The sequence below is a fragment of the Genypterus blacodes genome, unplaced genomic scaffold, assembly GCF_046128005.1.
Source record: "Genypterus blacodes isolate CSIRO-AG114 ecotype Tasmania unplaced genomic scaffold, CSIRO-AGI_Gbla_v1 ptg000039l_1, whole genome shotgun sequence".
Taxonomy (NCBI): domain Eukaryota; kingdom Metazoa; phylum Chordata; class Actinopteri; order Ophidiiformes; family Ophidiidae; genus Genypterus; species Genypterus blacodes.
The window spans coordinates 2,416,490-2,428,570 of record NW_027466852.1 but is presented as its reverse complement, the minus strand read 5'-3'; the positions used below and the strand labels follow the sequence as shown (position 1 = coordinate 2,428,570).

The window sequence follows — 12,081 nt, the reverse complement described above, 5'->3', positions numbered from 1 at the left end:
GAATCACTCTGTTGATATCACTCTGGTTCACCCTTAATCCATCCATCTCTCTGAGCACCAGTGTCTTTCATGTCAGCTTTCTGATCTGTGTCTCAGTCCACACACACAGACACACACACACACACACACACACACACACACACACACACACACACACACACACACACACACACACACACACACACACACACACACACTCTCTCTCTCTCTCACTTACATATTTATTCTCTCTCCTCCCACCCAAGTATCTGGAAATCTTTCTAACACTCTGGTCAGATGACAGAGAGAGATAAGAGGGGCAGAGAAGTGATTTAATTGGAGTGCAGTGAGGGTTTTGATGATGGTGGAGTTACAATTTTACCTCTGTCAGTCAGCAGGGGTTTCGCTCTAGCTCGCTACCTTTCAACTTCCACCCTGAGGGGATTGGAAGCCTACCAAGAAGTGAACACTGCAGTCACAATTTAAGTGGCCTATAATAACTCCTAATGATGTAGTGATAGGCCTTCATTGGACCACACATTCTCAAAAGACTTTGTTGTGAGTAGAACACTGATTTACTGGGCAGTGTCAACAACATGCCATCTTTTGTACTCTTTAACAAGACAACCCAACTCCATATGCATTGCATGTCTGTCTCTATGCTTTATAGGTGATCCCATGCAAAAGAAATAAAATCAGCAGGTGCTGTTTTTGTGCCTGCAAAGAACAGCATTTTGAACTTGACAGGTTGGTATTTTCTGACGCACGCCCCAGACAGTGGAAGCTAAGAGATATCCGCTCAAATGTTAAGTGAGTTGCATCCATCCCATCTCGCTTAACCCTGCTAATTTAACCAGCGTTTAAGTACAAATGGATCATTTAGTCAGTAATTAGCCACAGTCCTGCAGTATTCACTCAGTAATTAATGTGAAATTTAGAGATGCGGCTAGTGCTGTGTTTGTGTGTACTGTGTGCATGTATGCCAGTGTGTGGGTAGACTATGTATGTATAGTATTTGTGTTGGAGTTACCACAGGGACACTGCACTCAGAGTAGAATCATTTTTAGCTATGTATATTTTTCAGAGATGAGATACGGTAATGGCACAAACACCTTTTACCCGTGCAAAGGAGTAGAATGAACTTTTGTTTACTGAACACATGTAGCTGCGTTCTGGCTGCTTCTTTAACTGTCTTACCTGCTGACATCAAAGCGCACAGATCAGGTATCCCAAGGTATAGCACTCAGTCAGGAGAGCTTTCTTTTTCTCACTCTGCAGTTTCACTGACAGGGTGTTTGTGTGTGTGTTTGTCTATGCGTGTGTCTGCATGGATGAATGCATGTCTAACTAAAAGTGTGTGTATTCGAGCACATAATTAAAATTTCTCTAACAACTTCCTCCGGAACACCTGTTAAATTCTAATGCCCAGGTTGTTAAAGCAGATTTGATTTTAATTTTAAATGTTTTTGGTGGAAGTTACCTTTGGAGATGATCAAAGTGCTGATCGCCACGGGAGCAGGGGTGGGAGACGCTGGGCTCATTTGAATATGGACCAGAGTGGTGGCTTTGAACAACTCTCCTGCAGAGGTTTTGGGTGGAAAGAGAGAGAGAAGGATGGTGAGTGGGTGGAATAACACCCATTGTGTCTGATACTTCCATGCTGTGCACCAACATTGACTATCCTGTCTCAAGATGGGTAAACTGTTTAGAAGCGGCATAACAAAACATGATTGTTTAAAATTTCTCAGTTATTATTGATCATTCCCTGCCTCTTATTAGCTACTGTTACTCGCAATGTCAGCATTGGCTTAAGCAATTGATTTCCACCTGTCTCGTCTCAAAGCAGTAATATAACATCTAACACTAAATCCATGCTGGAATTTCAGGCATGCTTCAGTGTGTGTGTGTGTGCGCACCCTGGAAACGGTGACGTAAGTCGGGGAGGATCTGGCCCAATGCCCTGATCTGCTAGCTGAGGGGCATAGCCGATTATCCAGCACTCAGGTGACCCCATGTGTGCTAAGATTCCGTCTGAACAAACTGCCCGGTTGGACAGGATTGGTTGCCAGGTTACACTGTCACCATCACATCCTAGAAGCGTTAATGGCCAGCAAACAAGCCGGAGTCGACATTTAATCATTTTTCAACTCTTCCCCGACCTGGATCAACGTATTTATAGTAGTTTAGCATTTGGCTACAGTAAGAGCAGTGCTGTGATTAAAGACCAACATTAGACTCCGCAGTAGACCTCGGGCTTTCTGGAACCTTCATCGCTGTAAATGAGTGATAAGTTGTTAACTGTGGGCAGTCAGTCAAAACAATGGTTATTCTCTCATCAGCATTGGAAATGAAAAATTAGACAAGCTCCAGAAAAGTTTCATGTGAATAGGAGAGTAAGAGGCCCCGTGTCTTTAGAGTGTCTGGTGAAACTTTTTCAACATACACCGCTCATGTTTACTACACTGTTAATTATACCAAGCCACATTCAGTGGTAATGATACCTGCTTAGCAAAGGCGACACTATCCGTTTCATACACTGAAACATGAGGCACGTAAGCAATGGATTCCTCTCCCTTAGCGTGTTCAGATGCTGTTATCTACGTTGACCGCAAGAACCGTGACCATTTCAAAAGTTTGTAGATGTTTCATTAGTACCAGTTACACACACATGCACACACAAATACACCCACCTTGTCTTGCTGGGTCATGTTTGGCTTAGGTGAGCTGATTCTTTTGATCATCTTCATCATTAATAGCAGCTATCCACAGAATATTATGAAGGCATATAGCTAGCTAGAAACACAAATTAGATTTTTCTGCCAGAGTCGTCAGCCTGGGGGATTTCTTGTGAAATCTGACACAGTCTTTATAACTCAAGTTTTAAATGATTGAGATGTTTGTTAGAGTACTGTAGAACAGTATAAGGATGGAGGAGGTGAAAATTACAGCAAACAGTGTGGATTTCAAGTCATGTATGATTTTCACCTTAATAGATGAAGCATCACTGTGTTGTTGTATTTAGTTAGCGTGTGAAGGATGGACTTGTTTAGACTTTCTTTCAGTGTCGCCCATTTGCCACTGACTTTGAATATTTTATAAATGACTTTATATTGTCAACTACTGTTTTTGCATATGTGCATTACCAGTGGACAGTGTGTGTGTGTGTGTGTGTGTGTGTGTGTGTGTGTGTGTGTGTGTGTGTGTGTGTGTGTGTGTGTGTGTGTGTGTGTGTGTGTGTGTGTGTGTGTGTTTGGAGCCGGGCCAGAGACATGCTAATCACATGGACTCCAGTGGTGTGTTTTACCAGCTCGACTGCTCTCATTAGATGAGAACCTCTGTGTAGCACAGCTCGCCTCATTAAAGAACCACAGCCATGTGCTGCTGCAAACACGCGCACACACTGAAGCACATGCACCCGGGTCAAACTGACTGAGTGGGAGGACTCTGGGTTGTGCACATGTACATAACACCATGCATGCACCCTACATCCCACTCACTCAGCTCTGTCCTCATATAAAGTCCCTTCACTTCCAGGTAATACACACTTATCCTCATACCCAGACACACACACTTTGACTGAGGAGTTGCCACGTTGAACACAAGTGCACCTGGCCTGGCGGGGGGCATTCACCTTCGAACCTTCTCATCCAAAGCCTATCCAATACCTTGTTTAATTCCTGTCGAAGATGTGTTTGAGAGTGTGTGGGCATTTGTGCTGTGTTTGTAATTTTGTGCCTGCATGCAGTAGTGTATTCATTTGTATGTGGGTGTTTGGGGGGGGGGGGGGCTCCTGATTATAGCTCCTCCATAATTAACAGTGATCAGATTTGTTTTGTGGCATAAATGGTGCATGTGTAGAACATTAGGCCTGGCAAGTCTCATTTCACATTCTGCTCAAGGGCTCGGCAGCAGACGGGTCACGAGCTTCAGGGAGCACAATCACAAGCCTCCCTCCATATGGTCCTGCCTGCCGCATCCTTACCAGTGAGGGCCGGGAGCGCCAGACAAGTTCCCCCAAGAACCTAATCGTGTTCAGTAATTACAGAGCACCGGCTTTTCTCTTTTTTTTTTTTTTCCTTCTCTCTCTGCCTCTCCACATCTCCTGCTTCGTTTTCTTTCTGATTCTCTTTCATTCACTCTCATACGTTCCCCCTGTCATTGCTTACTCTTTCACAACACTGCTTTTAATGTTTATTTTTCCCTTTCTTATCTTTGCTACTCTACTGTTTTTATTCTTTCTTTCAGTTTTTGCTGGATGAAAATTATTACGTGGGAGAGGAAAAAACCTCTGACACTCCCACATCAGTTAATTTCTAAATTGCTTTATGTGGCTGATGCCGAAAAACCCAGTCTGTCCTCCTGACTGACTGGAAATTATAAATAATTGTAACAGATGCGCCAATATGGCCGGCCTCCAATAAACGAGGCCCCAGATAATTTGGCCAACCCCCTTTGACAGGCCAATTTAATAAAACATGAACAAAATCTTTCTCGCTAATAATTTATCATCCCCTCTCCTCCCCTTTGGTTAAAGTTGATTACCCTGGCAGTTAACAAGGTCACGCCCAGATGCCAGGTTTCTGATAATGCAATCAGGAGTGGTTGGGAAAAAAGGTGATGACATCCTGCGCTGTTTTCTTCGTTGCCCGGCCTCCCAGTGAAAACACTTGTGAAGCCTCTACTTGTCAAAAGGTTTCAGTGGGTGTGTTGCGTTGAAGTTTTGTTGACAGTGGCAGGTGTTTTTTGTTTCACACATTTGCATTAGAAGATATAAGGAAGAAACGTGTGAATATTTACAGGTAAAGAGGTAGATGTGAAGTGTTAAGACGAAGGACGCATAGACGCACACACACCAGTCGAGAGCTGTACAATCTTTTCCTGATATCAGTGTCAGGATAGTACGTTAACAAGGGTGCATGGACAATAGACTAATATGTACCTAGTTGCATTATGGGAACGCACTTCAGCCACAAATAATTCTGTACAAATGCATTGGGCCTCGCAGCCTCGACTTTATCCTGTCCCCCTCAGTTTGTTTTGGTAGTCCCCGCTGTGTGCTGAGCTGTGCAGATGCTGCTAGACACTGATAAATAGATGAGCCGTGGCAATACACACACCTCATTGCTGGAGCTGGTAAGACAGCTGTCCACTGCCACACCACACATATGGCTGTTGACTTCAACCTATAAAAATATAATGTGTATCCACAACAAAATGGACATCCATGTTGGTGCACGAGGATCATTCTGCTGCAGGGGTTGTCAACCTTTTCACACCAATGACTCCTCAGAGTGCAGAGCTTTTTTCCAAGGATCCTCCTCTGACCATACAGCATCAACACAAAAACAGGGAATGAGTGTTTGTCGCACATGTTGTTTGCAACCTCCTTAGTTAATCAGAGGATGTCAAAATATCAAAATGTTAACCAACCAGTTTAACTGGATCAACATGTTGATTTATAATTGTTTATTGCTCTGTTTTCTTCGTAGAGGATTTTTTTTTGTTGCTGGCTTTGAAGATGTATTGTGACAGTGTGTTGAGGCCATTGACGGGGCTGTATATAGGCACAAATAGTAAAGTTCTGACTACAAAATTCCATGTCAACAATATACTGTTCAAGAAAGTAACTCACACTGTGTCTCTGTCCTAACAGACAGCGCCTGAAGAGGCTGATGACCCTGGCCTGATGCCCAGCAGTAATCCTGACCGGGCCTCCACCCCAGACTCAGACCCCAGGCTTGAGCTTGAGCTTGATCTTGAGCTTGACAAGAGGAGCCGTAAACTCATTTCTTGCAGTCCCGTTAGAAGACAGACGGTAGGTTAACAGTCATGCAACACTGTGCCACTATCACCTATGTCAAAGGCAGGGCGCCTTGAGCAGCTCACATGCTTACACTTATCCATTACAAGATAGTTTAGATCAAAGGAAAAGAGAAGCATTATGGAGAAAATGTGCTGCTGAGATTCATGTGATTGATCAGACAGGGTTTCTGCCAACCTTTGTCCTGAAATCCTCAACACGCCAGCTTAGACACACACACACACACACACGCCTGACCTGCTGTGACCAGGCCGGCGTGTGCTGTGAGTTTCACGCATGCCTTGGGCTCAGGCCTTGGCTAATTTACCGCATTACATTATGAACAAAAAAATCCTTTTGATCTTCTCCGTATTGCCATCATAACTGTGGCAGGACGTTTCTAAGGGGCCTCATTCATTCCAAAACTGGCCTGAAAAGTCCCCGTTTGATTTGTACTGCTCTTATCATTATAACATCATTATTGTGCAAAAATAAGTGAGAAGTATAGACATTGTTTTATGTGCCTTCCTTTTCTATGGGATTTGTCGGCCACAGGATACACTGGCACACACACAGTGAAACTTAAATTGGCTGGAGTTACTACTACGCATCTTTAAGGTTTATCATTACATTTTTTTACCTCCTGAGACCTGGACATTTTCTGTTTCCCCTAGTGGTATAAATACCACTTTGGATTGCTAGAAAACAAAGCATACAGAAAGAAATGTTTTTCTTTATTTTTGTATGTAGTACACATATGATCGCACTCTTCATTTTTTTGATCTATACTTATTAGTAAGGAGAAATTAAAAATGCATACAAAGTAAATGTCTGAGTCTCAAGAAGATATGCATTATTTGTGCATGTAAGTTGTATTTCTATAGAAAAGCTTTTTTAGAAACTTCCTTAAGGTCTGAAAACCTTTTGGGGTAGTTGCTGCTGTGGGCTGCAAAATATCCCAATATGATCACGGTACAAAGAAACTCTTAACATGCTATGCTACATTACACTGCATTCAAGCAATATTAGGTATCTGCAAGGTCAAAATCTGATGTAATGAGCCTTTTGTGCAGCCCAGAGCAGATATCTACGACACAGTTTGCTGCTCTTTCAACAAGTGTGGAAAATAAAATATCACTGGCTATATCAGTATATAAGATCTCTAGCTAAGGAGAGGGCATTTTCCTGAAGCTCAACATTTTGGAGGAGGTGGTTGCCCTCTTTCTCGTCTGACAAGAAAATAAAGTTTGATGTACCTCAACACACTGGAGAGAAAAGAAACCCTGATAATATGAATATTAAAAATGATAAGTCAAAATCTATTTATAATGTCACAATCATTACATTCAAATTAAATTATAAATTGGCTGCTTCATATTTGTATTTCAAATCACATCATTATGTCTTGCCATAAGAGCACACACTGTAACTCCTTATATACACACACACACTGCACCACACCATGTTGTTTACCTGCAACATTCAGTTTTCAGCTTCAGTGGCTCTTCGTTTAATGATACGTTTGGCAGTGTTCCTTGGTTTAAAGGTTTTGTGTGCCTTGAATAGAGCTCTTTGTATGATGGTTTACATTTATTTTTGTCTGTGTACTTGTGTGCATGTGCACAGCATTCCCATCCACTGAGATTGTGCTTTGAGAGCTCCAGATGCAGACATGACATTCTACTGAAATTGTAAAGAAGCCCATTGATGACAGTGACCCTTCACTCAGCAAGATGGATAGAAAGGGAGAGGGTAGTAGGGAGGTGAAGGGAAGAGGGAGGTAGTCAATGAAATGTTTCTTTACTGATCTGGACTTGGTAAATAATTTGACTGTGCTTGCATACACACTTCATTACATGCAAACCCTCCTCACCACCCTGTTGTACTTCACATCCATCTGCATGGCTCTCTCTTGTTTACAGAGCCATTACTGGATGCAATATACAGGTCAGGTCACAGCCGCCAACCAGCTGTCAAGGCGATCTAGACAACGGGTGCATCTTTCTTTGCCTCTCTTTCTCTGCTTTATATCTTTCAGGCCTGTCCGTCTGAACTCTGGCAACGATGTCACAACACAGAGCTAACACACAAACAGAAGGCATTCATGTATCTTCTGAGTCTGCAGCAGGACAGACGACAGACAGGCGTCCAACTGGACCAGAGAGAACATCTGTAGCAAACCTCAGTCATTTGTCATTGTCCCCATATATCCCCCTCTGTACTCCTTCACATTAACACACACTATAGCTTCTCTTTAGCGCTCACACAGAGGACCAGTGGTTTAAAAACTCCACGGAGCATAGAGCTCATTGTTAAAGGGTCAGTTCAACCAAATCAGATTAAAGATAATTTGCTACTTGCCCCTTATACTCTCTACCCATTTTATCTGGTTAAGTAATTTATCTTAATATTTTTTTATTTTACTTTATTGTTGTTAATAAACCTTTATTTTTTTGAAGCATTATTCCCACATTTTTGTCCCATTTATACACATTAACTGAGCCAGTAGGCCTGTCAGTCATGAAGAGCATGCAGATCTGCTGATTATTTGCATAGAGTCATTCAAGCGGAGTTACAGTGGAACACATGTTTGGCCCCCAAACAGACATGATGACAGGAACGGGGTTCACCAGGTCACTGCAGTCAAATTCAGACCGAGAGCACATTCCGGAACACAAAAAAATTTACAAAATTACTTAAGTCTATATAGATAGATATAGTGATATAATATAACAATAATTAATAATCACAAAATAAATGACATAAACATTCAAACTGCACTTTCATTTGTTCTTCGCCTGATTGATCTATCGGTCCCAAGTTCCCTCATTCCACCACCTCCTCCGCCTGTACTCCTCCTCTCCTCCAGCCCAAGGACTGCTGTGCATTTAGTCGCATTGCATATTTTAGCCTGCCATCTGGTCAGCCCTGCCTGGCATCGCAGGGGGCCTCCCATCCTCTCATATTCATATTCCTCTAGCATATTGTTCCCACTGCTTTCCTACAACACAGCCCCAGTGCTTCTCCATTTCTTTATTTATTTCTACAGCAGAGGCTGGCTAGCAAACTGCACCCCCCTCCTAATCGGCAGCTCTTCCAGTTGTCCTATCAAGTGTAACCTGGAGGCCCCTGGTAGAGCAATTAGAGCGGCCTCCCTGCCCACCTCTTGTAATGAAGCCCAGCACATTCCGGAATCTATAGCCCCTTTAGTCTCCCCTAATGGGACATCATTATTGTCAAAGAAACAATGTAAATGGAAATGAACATACTCATTAGCCAGTCGCAGGGAGAAACCTTTGCTGTTCTCAGCTTGCAACTCCAGCTTCCAAACACACACATACACACACACACACACTACTGAACCTCCTCCCTTTAGCTTCTGTGGACTGTTACTCCTGCTTGCTAAATTCCTCTGATATCATGTTTGTTTGTGAGTGCATATGTGTGCACTGAGGAAAAGTCTTAGTCAAGGTGAGAGGGGAATGGATTGAATGCAGATAATTCCGTCATTGGCATTCTGTCAGTGTTTCTACAGATGTTAATTGTTTGGATAGTTGACGTGTGCTTGAGTTCTCACCCCAGTGCTTCTTTACTAACATCACCCAGGGTACACCTGTACAGCGGTCCCGGTCTCTGTCCCCTGGAAGCATTGTGGAGACCAGTCAGGGGAGGAGAGAAGGAGTAGAAAGAAGGGTTCTAGACCTTGAGGAGCTGCTCCAATTGAAGGTAAGTTGGTAGTAGAGCTTAACCGCAGTTTCTCATATAATGGTGGAAATGTGAGGTATATACTGAACATGTGCCATGTTAATTGAAGCTAATTCATAACGCTTCCCCGATGTTAATTAGCGCGGCAATGAAAATCAGCTTGTTAATGAGCTGCTGCATATGTAAGAGCCACACTTTATACGGCTTTCTCTGGTGTGAGAGCAAAATGGACATGTCAAATCAGCAAAGGCAAGTTTAATTCTCTGCTTTATAGCTCCACGTTCAAAGACAGATGTTACTGCCATCTCTTCCTGTGACAGCGCAGGGGAGGGGTGGGGCGTGGGTGGTGATGATGCCGCGCTGCTAAATCTGTATGACAGAGACACAGGACGGCGAGGCAGACACTTTGTGAATGAGGTGCAACATCACTAGAACACAATCATAATTAATCAAAGTTTGCCATAAATGAACTGAACAATCAACTGAGCAGGCTTCGATAGAAATTTTATTGAATCTCTGACACGGGAGGCAAATGTAGTTTCAAATGACACCCAGACCCCATGCTGCCAGAATCAGGTCTTAATTTCTGTGTGACTGTGTTTTATGCCCAGTTCCCCCAACATGAAAATGGGGAAAAATTATGGCATTAGGCATTTATGAATGAAGTAACATGGTTGCGTGTTTGCCCTTACCGACACGTCAAATCTACAACTCAATGTCTTATATCCCCTGCTTCGCACATCAGCCCCTTTGCATCCATTTTATGTCATCATCTTCTGTATCAATTTTCCCAGCATACTGGTGGCAGCTGACTGCCTGTGGCTTTGAACTACTTGAAAGTATTGTTCCGTTTGCGGAATTGGGCACATTTGGTGTCCAGCTGAAAGGTCTAATGGAGCCGCTTGTTGCTGTGGCCACTATCTCTCCTGTGATTGCTGCTATCAGCTGCTAGGTGGTAAGAATATCTACAGCGTTCGAAACAGTCACAGTCTCCAAAGGGTTCAATTGCAATACCGTTGCCACTGCCTCCTCCATGACCTTCTCAAACAAAGTGTTACATACACACACACATGCACACAAGCAATGTGTGTGGGCAGTGAAGCAGCAGGAGATGAGCAGCTCTGGTGAAAGTGGATGCAGCAGGACTCTTACATAAATGAATCAGCTTCATTGCTCTTTTGACCTTCATGCACACCAGGACGTCTTCCTCTCACAAAAGCAGTCCAGGCAAAAATCAAGTTCATTATCAGGTCTCACCTTTGTTTCTGTTCAGCTCTAAATTTTGCACTCATACTTTACATATCTTATTATTTTATTTTGTCTTTAGGTTTTTCTCACTCCGACAGTTTTTTACTCCAACTTTCTCCTAATACTGTCGTCATTGCCTTTCTTTGTGCTTTGCATCTTTCAGACTGACCAGAGACTGAATGATTTTGCCGAGGTCATTTCACTTTGAACACAATCCCATGAATGCATTAGCCATCATTTTCTTGTCAGATCTGAACTGCCTGAATTACATCACCAACAGACACCTTGGCTGACAGTAATACTCAACATAGATTCAGACGACACGCATGACTGTCTTAGTTAATGGCGCCATTTACGTGTCTGGCAGTTGAGAGGCATTTACCTAAGGTATGCACAGAAAAAACGGTGATTGACATCGCATATCCTCGGTCACATTAAGTGAGGGGATTGAAAATGACCGGATCAAGGCGTCCTTTGCCTGTGCCTGCACTGTGCACCATGCCATCCTTCACCCTGCAGTTAAGGTCTCAACCCTAGCATCTCATCGTAACAACTCTGTCCAGGCTGTTGTTTATCCTATCCCATTCTTTCCAATAGAAAGGGCATGCCAGCCTGTACTATTGACATGCTGACCTTAACAGCTAACAGCAACAGACAAACAAACACTTCTCATAATAATGGCCTGTTTTTTCTCTTTGACAGACTTTAAAGTAAATAGTAGCAGTTGCTGTGTAATTATTTTTCAGCTTGAGGACATCCACAGATGTGTATGCCGGTTGAGTAAGGGGCTGTATTGATCGATGGGCAAGGGTCTGTGGCCTGATGACCAGAGCAGGGCTGCCCGGGGGAAGGTCTATAAGGATCCTGGGAAGCCATGATGTGGCTAATGCCCAGCCACTTGCACCATCTAGCCCCCCCACTGCAATCAATCAGTCAGCCTCAACTCTTCTGTGTCTTCCCCCAGCCCCTAGTTCCACCAGTTAACACCACCCCGGCCAGGCCCCTTTCATTAGAGCCCTGTTTTTGAGAGGTTGGGGGCCTGCTTGAAAGGGCTGAGGATGTCTTGTCGATGTCCTCTGTGAATAATCCGCACTACGGAAAATCCATACTTGTCACATTGGTTGTGTGTGTGTGAGAGAGTTTTTGTCTGTTGCATGTTTGTGTGTGCACTCTGTTCTCTTTGTCCTTGTTAATAATAACAGGGCTGAGGGCTTGCATTTCCCTCACTGCAGGGCAGCCGTGTCATATCAGCAGTAAACAAGCTCCTTCCCTTCAGAAAGCGCTCGACAACTTGCCCTAGCCCTGGCCACTCAAGCAGAAACCTGTCCTGTGCTCTTCCTTTCACTTTC

At 43.5% G+C, this 12,081-nt stretch overlaps 1 protein-coding gene across 2 annotated transcripts in view; it reads left to right on the top strand.

Moving 5' to 3' along the window:
* cntln (centlein, centrosomal protein) overlaps positions 1–12,081 on the top strand; it is a 73,050-nt gene that overhangs the window by 14,282 nt on the left and 46,687 nt on the right. The window contains exons 10-11 of one of the 2 annotated variants that reach the window (XM_076148203.1): positions 5,633–5,794; positions 9,401–9,505. In XM_076148203.1, the coding sequence (XP_076004318.1) occupies positions 5,633–5,794; positions 9,401–9,505 (267 nt within the window). Of the gene's footprint in view, positions 1–5,632; positions 5,795–9,385; positions 9,506–12,081 lie in introns of both variants that reach the window. The other variant, XM_076148202.1, reaches the window with a different exon arrangement.